Below are 16,566 nucleotides of genomic sequence, written 5' to 3'. Positions count from 1 at the left end.
TTAGTGTTGTTTATAGCAGGGCAAGCATCAGGTTGTTGGGAGAAAATAGCCAAGTCAATCAATTAAACCATGCTGGGAAAGGTGCCAGATTTAGAGAGGATTGCACCTTTTTCTGGATTTCCATTAATAAGTAGTGATGTAAGACTGCAGTTAGGATGATGAAAACTAGAAAAAATAATAATATTTTAGACTGGAAGAAGAGCCGATGAGCAGTCATAGACTATTTTACAGTTTGCCTGTTTCTGTCTGTTCATCTTACTGTTTCTTGTTCTCTCTGAGCTGATGACGTGCTTGTCAGAAATAATTGAGAAATATGGATTCAGAGGAAAAAGCCAGAGCCAACTGCGATGCCTTCATTCCTCAAATAAGAGAAGATAGTGGGAACAGACAAATAAGAAGATCATTTCAGTGCAGGCTGAACATTTTTTGCTTTGTCTGCCATTTGATCGTTTTGTGATTCCGCAGTGCGTTCCTAACGCTTAATGTGATTTGAGTGCGTTTGAATGTGCACTTAGTAGACACGCATGTTTTTAATTTTGTTCTTGCATGCTAGATCCTGTGTTAACTGTGCTTGGTATATTTGTCTGTTTAAGTTGCTTCAAGGTTGCATTGCTCTCACAGTGTGCTTATTTTTCTGTGGCGTGTGTGCGTCCTCCCTCTAAGAGCAACTTTGTATCCTGGATGGTGGTGATGATGATGTTTAAATATTCAGAATTATGCATATTTGTGCAAAAGGACACTTGCATCACACATTTACTGGTTGACTGGCACTTCCTTTCAGACTTCACTGGCAATTTGGAAAACAGAAATCTACACCAAACTATATGACCAACTTTCAGTTTTGACTTCCTCTCATTTTACATTATAGTTATTATCATAAAGAGTAACAACTAAAAACAACATTACCCTTCATGCACACAAATGTGCATGTCAATCACAGTCTAACTTGGTCCTAAAAGGTTCCCTCAAACGTTGTTGTCAGTGAAATTTTAGTTTACAGTATATCCAGTCAAATCCAGGCAGCTGGGACACCAAGCAAATATATCTAATGCCTGGTGTAAAACAGCATCTATAAAACGTTTTATGCACGTGTGATCTATTATAGTCTTTACAGAACCATAGACAAAACAACAGGTGAGTAAAGCAAATACAGGTTGAATGTATTTATAAAAGCAGGCACCATCACATACAACTTACTGCAATAAATTGTTGAAAATGTTGTGCCTAAAAAGAGCCTAAGAGCAGTCAGACTATGGTTACTATCACTGGAAACCAACCCAGCAAAACAAACTTCACTTCATGATTTTATGTGCATTTCCTGGTTGGCATGTGGCATACCACTAGTACACAAGGCGGGAATTTATTGCGTATTATAGCATGTAGCCACGTGTGCTTTCCAAATGCATTGCTAATACATCTTCTATAGTACCAGCTTAGGTGTTTCTCCTGTCCAACCATATCATGTGATGTCACTAAAAATAATCTGTCTTCATCCGGTTGTTATTTTACAGTGTATGTACACCACACCGAAATATTTCAGCAGGTAATAAATTTAAACGAGTAACATTTTAAAATAAGTTATGTTCCACAAAAATGTCTGTTCTTTGTTTTTTGGGGGATGAGTCAAGGCTCCAGGTGACAGTAATAACAGACGTTTATTATTTACAGTATTTGTTAAGCAATGAGAATAAGTATAGTTCAGTAAGATAAACTCATAGAAGACACTTATCTCTACAAATAAACAAATTTAACATTAGTAGGAAATTAGTCCAGCTTTGCTCAATTAATGTGCATAATTGAACTTATTAAAAGGATGCGAAGAACTAAAAGCTATCACTGAATGTCAGAGATGCCTCTAACTTGCATTGCAGAGATATCTACTGAAGTTAACTCTCATCAGGTAGTCCTCATCCAGGGACTCATGTGATACCTTTTTGGTACCCAAAGATGGCCTAAAGAGTAGGCTGCCCTCAGTGCAACTTGAAAGGACCAAGAAGTAGCGCTGCCTAAATGTGGTATTTTTCTTTTGTAGAGTCTGTAGCTATTATCAAACCTGAACTTCGAACAATTTTTAGTTAGCTATGTTGGTGTAGTTTTCACACACGTCCTTTCTCACATGTAGCACACATCAGGGAATACTCTGGATGCAAACTACTCTAATTACTTTGGTTTAGACAAAAAAACTACCTGAATCATGTTGAAGGACAGGTAGTCAGTGCAACAGTAAGGACAGTGAGGGCTTAAGCTCTTGTAATGCACCCACTAAAGAGCACTATTAACAAGACAGCTTGCTGGTTAGAGTTTGTTTTTAGCCTAAAATTGTGTAGCTTCTTTAACGTATCGTCAACCACAATGGTCGTTAAATCATTTTGATTGTATAGCAGCGTCTGGCAATGGTAGACATAACAGACTGGGGGTTTTGATGAAGTTAAGAAATGTCAGCCTGGAAAGCACAACTTAGGATATCAAGCACCACTGAGTGCTCTTGTGAAACCACAGAAACCCTTTCTAAGGTAAGATACATATCTTGCATAAGTTAACCCAACTGCGTAAGAGGGGGGAAAAATGTCTGCTTTAGCTTATTTCATAAAAACTCATATTTCAACATGAATTTAGAGTAATCCTATTATCTTCACTACATCAACTTACTTTCACTGTCATAGATGCAAGAGTTATTTACCAAAATAGCTGGTACACCCAGTTAAATCAGATTTAAACCTGAAATAACGAGTACAGCTATAGTAACCATAATCTGATGGCTTTTTATCAGGTGTTTCTCTGACACAGTATGTGATTGGTTCCTCCTCTTATAAAACCCTCCCCCTCGGCAGCTCCCATCCTCTCTCCCAGCGGCTCAGTGGATGACAGCAGTGCTACATCCTCCAACTCTGAACCCCTCAGCCCTGACAGAGCAGGGCCGGGGAACGAAGCCGGCAAGCAGCAGCAGCGGCGACGGAAGAAGAAGAGGAAGGGCCGTGATGAGGTCTACGACTTCTTGGATAGCCAGGAGAATAACATCAGCAGGATGCAGGATAAAGGCAGAAGGGAGGTGGAGGAGGACGAAGATGAGGAGGAGAACTGGGAGTGGGAGATCAGAGAGAGTGGAGGAGGGGGTAGGGTAAAAGGCAGAAAGACTAAGAGTCGGGCAAGACTTCCAGAGGAGTGGGGAGCTCCACAGCAGCCTGTCTCTCCCACACCAGCTACAGTTGCCCCTAAGTGGGCTGCAGGTGCTGACATTGGCTCTAGTGACCCCAAAGCTCCAAACTCCATCCCCAGCCCCACTCTACCCTCTGCCCCTGAACAGATACCCACAAGTTTTACCAACTGTTCCCATGTTGGCCAAGTATCAGATTTGTCTTCGCGCTCCTACGAGCCTATGTGTTTAGATGACTTTTCTGTGTCTGTTAAAAATGGGCAAAAGCCCATTGAAGAGAGAATGTCAGCCAAACCTGAAAACCATATTAGCACAGCTGCTAGTACAGTCACCAAGAATAGTTTAGCTGGGGATGTCAGCGGTAGCCTAGCACTAATGACAGGGGACAACCTAAGCCCTGTCTCCCAGACCTTCTCTTTCCTTGATTCAGTTCTCCAGACCCCACCGGGTTCCACTCCCGACTCCCAGACAACCACCCCCATCACCAACACAGCCTCACTTGCTCCTGCTTCCCTCACAAAGTCAACCCCAGTAGAAACCACTGTCCCTGCTTCACAAGCTGCTTCTGATTTCAACCCTTTCAAGAGCACTTCAGACCTTCCCCCCACTGTGTCCACCAGTCCATCACCTTTAACTTCAGCAGAAACATATCCTTCAGCAGCCATAGCTGGATCGGCCCTCAACGTCGATGCCAAGCCTTTCATCCCCTCAGCCACACTAATGTCCTGCACAGCTACCCCCAGTAATTCGGAGGCCACTCCTGTTGTTAGAACAGCAGCAGTGGCCTCCACGGGAACCGCCGGTCCTGCATCCTCTACCACTTCAGCCACACCTCTTAATTCCTCAGCTGCTTCCTGTAAGAAAGAAGCCACCCCTGCATCGTCATCACCAGACACTCCCCCCAAATGCGTACCAGTGTCCCTTAGCTCAGCCACACCCCCTCCTCCCATCACCCAAGCAGCCCCTCCCTCTCTCCCTGCACACTCAGACCACCAGGAGTCCTCGTCGCCACAGCTCCCCCCATTGGAAGGTTGGTGAACTACAGGGAAGATTATGAATAACATGGAGCTAATTTAAAGAAAAGTGATTGTAGGCTAGAATAGCAAGAAGTAGTGATGTTTGTCTCCCTGTATGCATGGCTCTTTGCCTGCTTGGTGCTCGATCCTGTCGCCTGCGAATCCGAAATAACCGGGGCCCGACAGATATATCCAGAACAGCTTCTGTTTAATCAGCTTTTAAGATATTTACCTTTACGACAGATAAACATCTGCTCTTTGTTACTACTGCAAATATAATCTGGAAAATATCACAGACAGAAATTCATTTGTGTCCAAATATAATAATATCCTATGCTGCCAGCATGACTATGGGACACAAATGTACTGTGCTGGTCGGGCCCTACAAACCTGCCAGGGTAAACTGTCTGATTGGATTTTCCTCTGCCTGCCTCTGTGTATCTGTTACTGTGATCATAACAATTTGATAATACTTGACCTGCTGCTGATAGCTGCTGCCGTCTATGCTTGCTCCACTGTCTACTGTTTCATGTGATTGTCAGCTGCTATGTAACCTACCACTATCTCCTTTTTGTCTGTAAAAACACACATAACCTGGGTCGCTGCATGGAAAAGCCAGTTTGTCAATGCCTTTCAGATTCAGTCAGTAACTTTGTAGACTTTAATCATCTGCATAGAGGCAAATTAGTGTATGTAGAAGAGGCAAGGTGTGGCCGTGACCATAGACGTCATATAAAAGATGGACAGGATGTAGCCACTGTGATGCCATTTGTTCATTTGCAAACTTTAGAGGTGTGTTTCTGCTGTCATGCTGCCATCTTGTCTTTTTGATGCCAAACTGTGAAATTAAGCAGGACTGCAGTCATAGGAATGCAATGTGTCAGTCAAAATCAGGCTGGAACTAAAGCATAACCTTGTTATCTGAACTAATAGTGACTCATCAGAAAAATGTCAGCTGAGGTCACAGAGCGAGGGAGCCCTTAGACTTCTGTACTTCCTTTTAGACACCAGGAGTTACCACTTCCTGAGTATCAGAAAGCACTTGATTTTTCAGATGCAAAGGCTATGCCCATCTTTTATACACAGTCTATGGTTGTGAACAAGAAAACTGGAAAATGTGTTACAAATTCATCTTTCATTTATTTATTAGGTCGATAAGGCACAAAACCCAGTTTTTTATTTTTTCACCTCTAAAGTTTTATTTTCGCAGTGATTTTCAGTAGTGAATTCTATTGCAGGTGTTTATTATAAACTATATATGACGTGTTATATGTTAAAGATGCATTACTCCATTCAGCTATTTTCTAAATTCTCTACAATGTAGTATTTGACCCAAAATGAACCAAAAAATCCTCAAATCTCTACTACTTTGAGCCACAGGATGTGACCTTCATCATAAAGTTACCCATGTGTCACCTGTGAGTGACCATATTTTCACATTAAAGTCAAGTATCGGTCTCTGAACCATTTTCATGTCCCTCATTGTTAGATTAAATCTTGTAACAAGGGACTTCAATTTATTCTTTATATTTCATTGGCCAAGAATTAGGGGATCTAAAAAAAGATCAAACGGTGGCCCTCACCGCAGCAATGTGCTCCGATGTGATCAACTCAAGAAAATACCAGCAAAGAGGAAAATACTGTAAAACACATAACAGAAGTTGGATAAAACACAAGTGAAACAGAAAAAAACGGCACAAAAATACCAACTTAAAAACACAACAGAAGTGTTTTTGGGGAGACAACAATGTGGATGCAACAGTTACAAAATTCACAAGCTAACAGTAAACTGCTAATAGCAAACACATATGTGCAGTTTTTATGTGAATCATATGATAAAAACACACAGACTCCTCTGTTTCTCTCATGCATGTCTCAGTGCAGTCCTTCACATGTTTTGGTTTCTGTCACATTCATATCGTAACACTTCTCTGCTCTTGTTTTGTGAGATTTTTTTCTAGTTCCACTCTGTTTTATTCAGCTTCTGTTGTGTTTTGTGTGTTTTTGTAGTATTTTTCTATTTACTGGTATTTTCTTAAGTTGCAGTCTGTTTGACCTCTCAGGACCACCAATCTTAAACATAGTTAATTTGTAGGTACGGAGGAATTTATATTTTTGCTCAGGTCATACTTCAGATTACAATCTTTGTTTTTGCATTATTATCCTGATTAGAAGTAACCTTCATGTAACAGGATTTTCCCCTGTTGTTATTACAACAGACAGGCATATCCATCCAAATCTAACCAATCACCAGCCACATAGTAACCTGCAGTTTACTGTCCAGTGCCTGGTAAGGCCTGCCTCCTGTAACCTGAGAAAAACCCTGATGGCACCTCATTCTAGTACTCCTTCCTCTTACTTGAAATGCCTGCATTCTAGCCTGATCACTCTGTCGCTACAGACTACATCTCGTACCCTCCTTATGAAGATTTACTTTCTACTGTAATTCCCTGTGCTTCGCTTTAGTCCCGACCTTAAACCACCCTGACACTCCTGGTGAAATATGTGTTTAATGCTCTTTAGATAAAAGGTTTTGTCAAGTAGCTAGAATTGCGTCTGTCTCTTCCACACAGATCTTGGCCTGAGCGAAAGTTTTCAGGTACATGACTCAATACTCGAGTCTTATTTTAGCGAGAGAGGTCTTAAAGCAGAGGGATTGTTAGAGCTGACGTTGGAGAATTGTGTATAAGACAATGGAGTTAATTCTAAAGCGAGTAAACTTGATTTTTTTCTCTCTCCCTTTCCATTTTTTCTTTTTCATAATGCCACCAACAATGTAACCTCCACAGGTAAGAACAAGTTTCCCTTTTCCCTTTTTCTTCTTTCTGACCCAGGAAGTTTGCACATCCTTATGTTAGATCATTTTGGGGATGTTTAGTATGCTTGTCCCTGTGTTTGTTTGTGGATGTGGATGACAGTGAAGTATTTAAATACACAGAACACAGAAAATGTATTTTATTTCTAAAAGTGAACTGAGGGATGTTCCTGTGGTTTAAGATTCTTAAAGCTAATTTGAGATTTCATCCACCTAGCCCAGCATACATCACCACATTACCTTCTTTAGGTGAAAACTGTACACTGTATGTATCTCAAGTCTAAGGTTCATTCCCTCCTTTGTAAGATGGGGTCTGACGAACTCACTAATGTACATGGAAAGAATGGCTAGATCTGTCCATTTATAGTCCAGTTTTGACCTGGAGACTAGAGATGGACCGATCCGATATTACGTATCGGTATCGGTCCGATACTGACCTAAATTACTGGATCGGATATCGGAGAAAAATAAAAAATGTAATCCGATCCATTAAATATCACGAAAGCACCTCACAAAACTTGCAACACGCCGTAACTCACCTCAGAACGTTAGCAGTCGGAGCAGTATGCATCACGTGATAGAGCGGCTGTGGCATGCAGGACCTGTCGGTGGTCTGGATAGCATGTGGAGCTTCGCTAGCAACCCGGCATTTCATCTCCGACAAAGTTATCCCCGAGAGAAGTAAAGCAAGTGTGTAAGTCCATCTCTGAATGTTTGTAAAGCATTCCCACGTTAAGCTTAACAAGCGACTGCCCCCCCCTCTCTCTCTCTCTCTCTCCTGCTGCTACTTCAATCATGAAACTGCTTAAATCAGCTGATCGGCTTTTCTGTCGCAGTCCGTGTCTCTTGTTTGTTTTTGGCCCACTTTGCACCAGAAAGAGGAAACCAGCGGCTGAACAACAGCAGAACGTTTAAGCTTGATAAGCTGTTGTTAGAATTTATTTAATATTACTTTCTACTCGAGGATCTTTTTCTACGTAGCTGGTAACTGTGCAGGGGCGGATCTAGCAAAGTTTAGCCAGGGGGGCCGATAGGGCATGAACAGGGAAAAGGGGGCACAAAGACATACTTTTCTTTCTTATTCTCATTTAAAATGTCGAGCTTTTAATAAATAATTATCTGACACCCAAAGTTTTAATTTGATGTAAAATGAATAGAAGTCAATTACTGTATATAGTGACTATTAAGTCTAATATACCCTAGTAAGCTATAGTACTTTTTACTTTGGGAAGGTACCATCTGTGCAGTCTGCAATTTTGTTGAAGAAAGATGTTGAATCTATTTAATATTTCTTGAAAAATAATTGATTTCTGTGCATTTTTTTTCACACTGCATCAAATTAAGGTTGATTACGTCGATTAAGCATCATGAGGTGGCGCGTGAGGGGTGGTTCCCTATTTTTTATTTATTTATTTTTGTTGTTGCTGGGAGTTGGAACCCTATTAGTTAGGTTGCTTAATATTTACGCTAAGTACTCTTTAAAATACCAGAATAGGGAGGATGGTGTAGGTCTAAGTTTATTAGATTGATCAGTATTGCTGAACTATGAAATATTTTTTTTGTATACAGGTATAACAGAATAGCTTTAGTGTAGTTGTTGTTTTAAACTTGAGTATGAACTTGCAGACTTGCAAAATGCAGCAAGATATTTTAAAAAACAGTTTTGTTGATTAAAAAACACTATATCGGATTCATATCGGTATCGGCAGATATCCAAATTTATGATATCGGTATCGGTATCGGACATAAAAAAGTGGTATCGTGCCATCTCTACTGGAGACTAATGTTTAAACCAGAAATCTCATAGAAAATACATCTATAATTCATTTTCATAAAGATATAAGTAAACAACCAGTGACTTTGAATGACTAAATAAATGTAAGTGATGATACTTGGCACTCTCTAAATGGGTTGATTTTTATGGTGCCTAAGTCAGCCCCACATCCTGTACGACTCTTCAGCATTACAAATACAGTGATGATGTTTGCAGGGCTGCGATGATTTTTCACAGATTTTTCCTTAAGTTTTTATTCCACAGTTCAAATTTGAACTGCACATTTCCCATTGTGTTTGCAGAAAACTTTATGGTTTGTTATTGCTACGATTTAGTGTTACCAAAAATCTCAATGACATTTCCTAACAAAAGCTGGAAACGACTGAAATCACAAATTTATTCAGCTGTTTGTTGCAGGATGTGTTTAATGTGGTTCACTACACATTACAGTACTTGGAAGACAGTTGTGTTGCATTTGACATGTATTTCGCGTGGTTTACTGTGAGACTGACATCACTATGTAAGGCATAGTGATGTATTGATGTTTTTTTTGAATGACCACAGTTATAGTGAATCTTTCTCATCCAACTTGTATCCTGTAGCTTGTATTTCTGTGTTTGCTGAGAGGCAAAAACGCTAATGCTGGAAATAGAACAGCTCTAATAAATAATTTAAAGTTACTGTGAGAGTCATGTCCACGGTGAGTGTATGTACATTTTTCACCACAACTGTACATTATTTCCTTTGGGAATTAGTAGAGATCAAAAATGGAGTTATTAAAGAGTCTGTTTGAGTTTACCTGAAACACAACTTCTATGTGACTGCTTAAAATGGGCAGGGTTGTATCCACAACAACATAGAATCAGTGATTGCAGGTTAAATGATTAAAAATATATTTTTAACAGTAGTATTTCAGTAATATTAGAGACAACCAGCCACCCTTCCTCCAAAGGGTGTCTGGTTGTATGGTTGCTGCTGTGCTCCGATGTGATCAAATATTAAATATTAGATATTAAAAATTGCTGCTGTTAATGACCTTGTGTGTTAGTCTCTTCACTCTGTGTAATTTGGCCCAGACTGCGCAGGTTGTATGTTTTTATTACCCAGCCAGTCTGGGAGTTTCTCTCTCCTGACTTTATCTTGACTCCATCTATTTTTAACTCTGCATCTTTCTCTCATATACAATATTGATGACAGTGACTGTTTCACCCTTATGTAAGGCGAACACACCCTCATTTTTTCAATGTGCATGTAGTCCGAAAGAAAGAAGAAATTGTTGTCGTTCCTGCTGTGTCAATGTGTGTGTGTGAGACAAAGAGTCTCTGGTATGCAAAGCAAAGTGGCAACCATCTTTTACCTGATGCTGTGTCCTGGATTCGTCCTTGAGAGAGAGCCAGGGAGATTAAATCAAAGCAAATTCTAGAAATTGAGATAACCACCGGGAAACCCAGTGTGTTGTGGTTGGCTGTGTAACACTGCATACAGTCATGTTGCAGTCTGTGTCGGCTGTTAAGAAGGTTGCTGTTGTAGAATCTCAGCCCTGCTCACTGGCTCCATCAGGTGCCTGCTACAGAAATTACACCTATGAACCACTGCTCTCTGAAATCATCACCAAGAAACATGTGCAGGTGTCATAATATTGTCGTGTCTCGGCATAACTGTAAATATTCTTTTTTAGTTTTTACAAAGCATTGTTTCGTCACATTCATTTGGCAAAAATCCAATTTTGGTTCTATTTTTGAAGCATTTTATGGTCTAAAATGTAGGACAGAGGACAGAGAGGACAGAGTCCATCTGACTGAGTCACCTTAGTGTTGTTATCAACTTTTTTCATTAGAAAAAACTGGGCTGCATTTCATTTTTTATTCACAAATGTGCTCCACATTTATTTTCAGTGTTTTCAGTGTCAGATTTTTCTTTTAACTGGCAATTAAGATTGAGTTTGTTTTGCATGTGCGACTGCTATCCACTGACAAAGCTGTCACCGCTGCTTGTCTGAGCACTAATTAGGAAAATTTGAAGAAGTGTTTAAAGCCATTGCTAACTGTTTCCATGTGATCGGTGCAGACTTGTTTTCGTAACAATAAGCAGCAGCATCACTGGTGCCAGGAGGCTAACACTGGTACAGCAACAGCTTTGCTAAATTAGACAAACACTGCATTAGTCAGATATATATGTTTCCTGAAGTTGCTGGTAATGGTTCCGTTTACGCATAACTAACATTTTACACACAGCAGCTTTCATTTAGCTGCATTTGTTTTACATGTGGACTGGCAGACCGGGGTGGTGGTCCCCATCTTTAAGAAGGGGGACCGGAGGGTGTGTTCCAACTACAGGGGGATCACACTCCTCAGCCTCCCTGGGAAAGTCTATGCCAGGGTGCTGAAAAGGAGAGTTCGTCTGCTAGTCGAACCTCGGATACAGGAGGAACAATGCGGTTTTCGTCCTGGTCGCGGAACACTGGACCAGCTCTTTATCCTCTCCAGGATACTTGAGGGTGCATGGGAGTTTGCCCAACCAGTCTACATGTGTTTTGTGGACTTGGAGAAGGCATTCGACCGTGTCCCTCGGGGTGTCCTGTGGGAGGTGTTGCGGGAGTATGGGGTGTCTGGCCCATTGCTACGGGCCATTCGATCCCTATACAACCGTTGCAAGAGCTTGGTTCGCATTGCCAGCAATAAGTCGGACTCGTTCCCGGTGGGTGATGGGCTCCGCCAGGGCTGCCCTTTGTCTCCGGTTCTGTTCATAATTTTTATGGACAGGATTTCTAGGCGCAGCCAGGTGGCGGAGGGCTTTCGCTTTGGTGGCCTCAGAATCTCATCTCTGATTTTTGCAGATGATGTGGTTCTGTTGGCTTCATCGGATGAGGGCCTCCAGCTCGCACTGGAACGGTTCGCAGCCGAGTGTGAAGCAGCGGGAATGAGGATCAGCACCTCCAAATCTGAGGCCATGGTTCTCAGCCGGAAAAGGGTGGAGTGCCCACTCCGGGTCGGGGATGAGTTCCTGCCCCAAGTGGAGGAGTTCAAGTATCTCGGGGTCTTGTTCGCGAGTGATGGGAGAAGGGAGCCAGAGATCGACAGGCGGATTGGGCCCTGGATAAAGCAGATGAAGATGGATGGATGGATGGATGTTTTACATAAGTAGACAGCCCACATCAACTAATGGCTCAGCATCTTACTGAGTATGTGCTAGGGCGTTCTATCTCAGCTCCAGCCCAACAGACTGACGACCTGTCTAGGTTGTACCCCAACTACTGCCCTGTTGCTGAGATAAATGACAGCCCTCCCGCAACCCTGAATTAGATAAGTTGAAGAAAATGAATGATTGAATTAATAAATAGGTCACATTAGCTACCTACCTTACTCCTTTCATGCTGTTTCTGACTTAATCACTGTCACAAATGTCTCAGAACAGCGCCTGCCACTAAATATTAATGAATACAGTATCAGTCTTCTTTTAACTCTAATGGTCTTGAGTAAAATGTACTTTTGAACATTTTGACATTGTTAGCCATAACCAGAGAGCGCTCAATATCAAGGTAAACGTGATCACTCAGCACCAGAAGCTTCATTATAAGGACATGGTGAATTTGAAAATTTCAGCTATGTTAGAATTAAGTAAGATTGCGTAACCAGTATTATCTTTTCTATTGGTAATGAATAATTATGTGCTAATTATTTCTCATCCTAAGTAATCCTGGTCCTTCATACTCTATGACCAGAAACTGTGAAGAAATTCTGAGTTAGGAGTGATGTGATCTATGTTCGCTTTCACCATTGTCGAGTGTAGAAACTCTAGCACCATATCACAGTAACAGTCACCTCAACGCGCTTCATATTATTAGATAAAAATATGTCTGTGAAGGTTCTCAGTCATCCAGGTCATCATAGTCTAAGGAGCTAGGAAAGAAAAGCTTCTGGACTTCTTTGAGTTGCTTGAAGACGTTTCACCTCTAATCCGAGAAGCTTCTTCAGTTCTAAGGGTCCGTTAGAACTGAAGAAGCTTCTCAGATGAGAGGTGAAACGTCTTCAAGCAACTCAACTTCAAGCAACTCAAAGAAGTCCAGACGCTTTTCTTTCCAAGCTCCTTAGATTATTAGATAAAGTTCCTACAGTAACACAGAAAAAAAACAACAACTATGAGATCTCTGTGCAAGCGCCTGGCGGCAGTTGAAAGGAAAAACTCCCATTTAAAAGGAAGAAACCTCTGGCAGAATCAGGCTCACTGATGGACAAAGGACACACTGTGGAAGAAACGTAACATGCACCCAACCTTGAGATGATTGATACTACTCTCATATGTAACAAATATGTAGCTTCAACCTGTTAGTTTATCTTAATGTAGAGACTGGAAACGTGTATTTCACCTAACTATCCATGCTTAGATATCTGACTGCTCACTCATCATGACAGCTCATTTGGTTCAGTCACGTGATGACTATGTAAGGTTGCTTATCTCTCAGTAGTGTTTAGACTCTCTGAAAGGCAGAATTTTACTCACAAGTGAGCTCAACATAAGACATAGATCCTCTAAAGAACAGCTTTGGACTGAAGATTGACATCTTTACCTGTCTTCTCCTCTGCCCTTTGCATGCCAGTGTTTGCACTATTCCTCCTTCTCCTGTATTTTTATAATTTTTTCACTCCTTCCCATCTGCTGCCTGCAGATCATCTGAAAGTCGCTCCATCTTCCTGCGTTCCTGCCAATTCTGACTCACTGGCACGTAACAAAAATTGCAATGTAGAGGCTAGAAGTATCTGCCAGTCTTCTATTTGCTTATTTGGGTCTCAAAATGTATCTTTTTCTTTCTTATTTTAGGACAAAATATATTGTCTTTGATGTTTTATCAGCTCTAATTTTCCTAATTAAAAATCTCTGTGGTGCTTTTAAATTAATTCCAGTCATAGGAACAACAAGTGGGCTAAGGGGGAGGTTTTGGAAATAATTTTTGTTTCTTGCCCTCCTTTTCTCCCGACTTATCACCTCCATACTTCACCCCAGTTTTCTTCTTAGTAGCCTCAATCCCCTCTCTGGTTAAGTCTCTTCCTCATGTATTAGTTTTATTTAATCTTTCTATTCCTACCGTTCTCCCGCTTTCTCTTCTACCCTTTATCATGTCTCATCTTTATCTTCTGTCTTCCCCATTCCCCCGTCTACCCACCCTCCTTCTCTCTATTTGTCCTTTCTTTTAATGCCCTCCATCCCTCATTTTCTTCCCCTGCCTCCTCCCTCCCTCTTTGCCCTTACTGTCTCCTCCATCCACATCACGTCTTTCCCTCTCCCTCCCAGACTCCCCGCGTTGCTGCAGAACCATAATAATCACCGCATCGACAATTTGGGTGTGGGTGGGGGCTGTGGGGGTGTCGGCATTGATGGTAGTTTGGGAGGGAGGAGGGTTGAGGAGGGCGTTGTCAGGGAGACATGGGAGGCGGTTGCCGTGGAAACACAGAGACTCTGCAAGTGAGGGATGGAGAAGGGGTGGACTGGGTGTGACACTCGGTGAGGTCGAAGAGTTAAAAATAGAAACGCTCTGACAAGATCCCCCTCCCCACCACCACCACCACCACCACCACCACCTCTCCACACTGCTCACAGTTTCTCTTTCACTCTCTCTCCCTTTTCTGATCTGTGCCACGGGCAACCAGCTGTGGCATGTTCTGCCTTCATCTCCAGTTTATCCTTGACCTTCAAAAAGAGAGCTGTTTGTGACCTCCACCTCCGATAAACTGCGCCACAAGACTAGATAAGATTTCATTTGCTGCTTTGTCTACGTATGTGATTTTGTTTTGCTGCCTCAAGCTTCTATTTGTGTCCCCAGTGGCTCTGTGGTTGAGTTGCCAAAGTTTTAGTCAAGTACAGATTTTTACATTTACACTCAGGAGGCTGTATTTAACAACTTCAAATTTCTAATCATCAAACTTTCCAGAGATAATTTCTCCAGGCTGAATTTGCATTTACAGCAGGCCTTTCATAGGCAAAGTACAGCCATGTACCATTAGCATACTAATGAAAAGAAAGCTTGGAAAGGACAGGAAGGAGCTGGAGTAAAGGAATGAAATATTGGAGCTCATTGCTATCGTTTCTCTTTTTGCCTATGAAGATAATATTGAAAATATTACTTAACTTTAATTTCATTTGCAAAGAAAAAATGTCTTTAACAATGTGCATAGGGTTAGGGTATTCTGAACAGTATTCTGCCTTAAAAATCACAACAGTAATTAAAGTATGCTAACATAGGCAAAAATAGGCCTAATAATGCCAAATAATTGCAGCTATTAAGTCTATAAAATTAAGATTCTTTAATTAATGGCTGAACTAAGACTTAAGCAGTCCATGCAAACAAAGTAACAAAGGCAGACACGAGGCAGAGTACTAGAAATATTCCCAAAACTCCAAAAAAGCAAAACTCATGGGAATTATGCAAAAGCAGTGGAGTTGCAATGCAGTTGTGGAGAGACAATCTGGCAAGGAAGAAATGGAAGCATGAGGTTGTACCTGTAAGTATCGAGTGACTCACCTGTTGGGAAAGGTGTGGTACAAACAGCAAGAAAGTCAAAGTAACGGCAGTAAAACCAGGAGACAGTTTCTCAACGTTATACAGGTCATCACATTTTTACATAATCATTGTTAATAAATAGTAAATAATAGTTAATTAAACTTCAGTATCTTGTTATTTTGCTATTGAAAAAGTTCAATAATAATCATTTTTAGTAAGGTTGTAATTAATGTTTGAATGGTTGTGTCATTAGTCAAATGTCAATTCTTAGTGAAAGCAGTGAAACAGAATTTTAACCGATTTCAGTTTTGTAAATGTCATCCAATAATGTTATTAGACCCACCACACAATATTCATTAATGAAAAATTGCTACTTTACAAACTAACTATTAATCCGTTTTTTATTAGTATCATTCCATTTTTAGCAGTAAAAAAACCTTTTCAAGTGGATTTTAATTAACTGTCAAGTTCTCAGAGTAACTTGCAAATATTGGATGTTTCACAGCAGTTCTCCAAAGCCCCTCTTCTCTCAGTCAAATAGGACAAACAGCAGAGATGGATGTCAGGTTAGGGAGAAAAATAGGTCGCTAACTGACATAGAGACCTCATTTTGGTTCATATCTGCATATAAACTGATCTGATATTCTTTTTTAACGACACATGCAGTACTCTGCAAAGAAATGAGCCACCCTTCATTTCTTCATGTGTTGCCTCCAAGGAGCCAGACTTTGATGTCATTTTTTAAAGAACATTAATCCACAAAACTGTAATATTTGGTAAAAGAAACAATCCATGCTGGAATGGTGGTTATGTAGTTTAGCCGAATGATTCAGCCTTCTAATTAACTTGGTCAGAATTTGGAGCTACAGTGACTTTTAAACACGACTCACTGAAGTAATTCAGGTAATTAGAAACTTTAAAATTGATCTAATTTGTGTCAAAGCTCTGAGCTATAACTCAAAGCTCATACACATATTTTTAGAGCGAGCGTCAACTTTCTCCACACTTTCTTGATCGAGGCTGCTATGGTATCGGCAGAGATATTGACTCACAGCTCATGGAGCCAATTAAGGTAGAGGGTTTCTCACATCACACGTCAGTCACAAGGAGACGATTCTCATATTTATAAATTCAGCCTGACTTAATTGGTAGGAAAAAAGCACATGATGTCTTTATAATTATCTGGTTTCCTGAACTGGTAATAAAATGGGATTGAAACTTTGTGTCAATTACAAGTGTAGAAAAACACAATGTGCTTAAGCTAACATCACTGACTGACACTGAGACACAAAAGAAACAGGCATCATGTAG

General features: G+C 40.8%; 1 protein-coding gene across 5 annotated transcripts in view; it reads left to right on the top strand.

Annotated features, from left to right (window-relative positions):
• Nucleotides 1-16,566, top strand: part of LOC146554218 (uncharacterized) — a 135,715-nt gene that overhangs the window by 57,498 nt on the left and 61,651 nt on the right. For 4 of the 5 annotated variants that reach the window (XM_085253208.1, XM_085253210.1, XM_085253209.1 and 1 more), the window contains one exon: nucleotides 2,832-4,184. The exons of the other annotated variant lie outside the window; for it this stretch is intronic. In XM_085253208.1, the coding sequence (XP_085109334.1) occupies nucleotides 2,832-4,184 (1,353 nt within the window). The remainder of the gene's footprint in view (nucleotides 1-2,831; nucleotides 4,185-16,566) is intronic. 5 annotated transcript variants of the gene reach the window in all.

Source organism: Mchenga conophoros, linkage group LG18, assembly GCF_057382185.1.
Source record: "Mchenga conophoros isolate Kocher_MC1m ecotype Shallow Benthic linkage group LG18, M_conophoros_male_GT1.1, whole genome shotgun sequence".
Taxonomy (NCBI): domain Eukaryota; kingdom Metazoa; phylum Chordata; class Actinopteri; order Cichliformes; family Cichlidae; genus Mchenga; species Mchenga conophoros.
The sequence above is the reverse complement of the archived record's forward strand: the minus strand, read 5'-3'. Positions and strand labels throughout refer to the sequence as shown.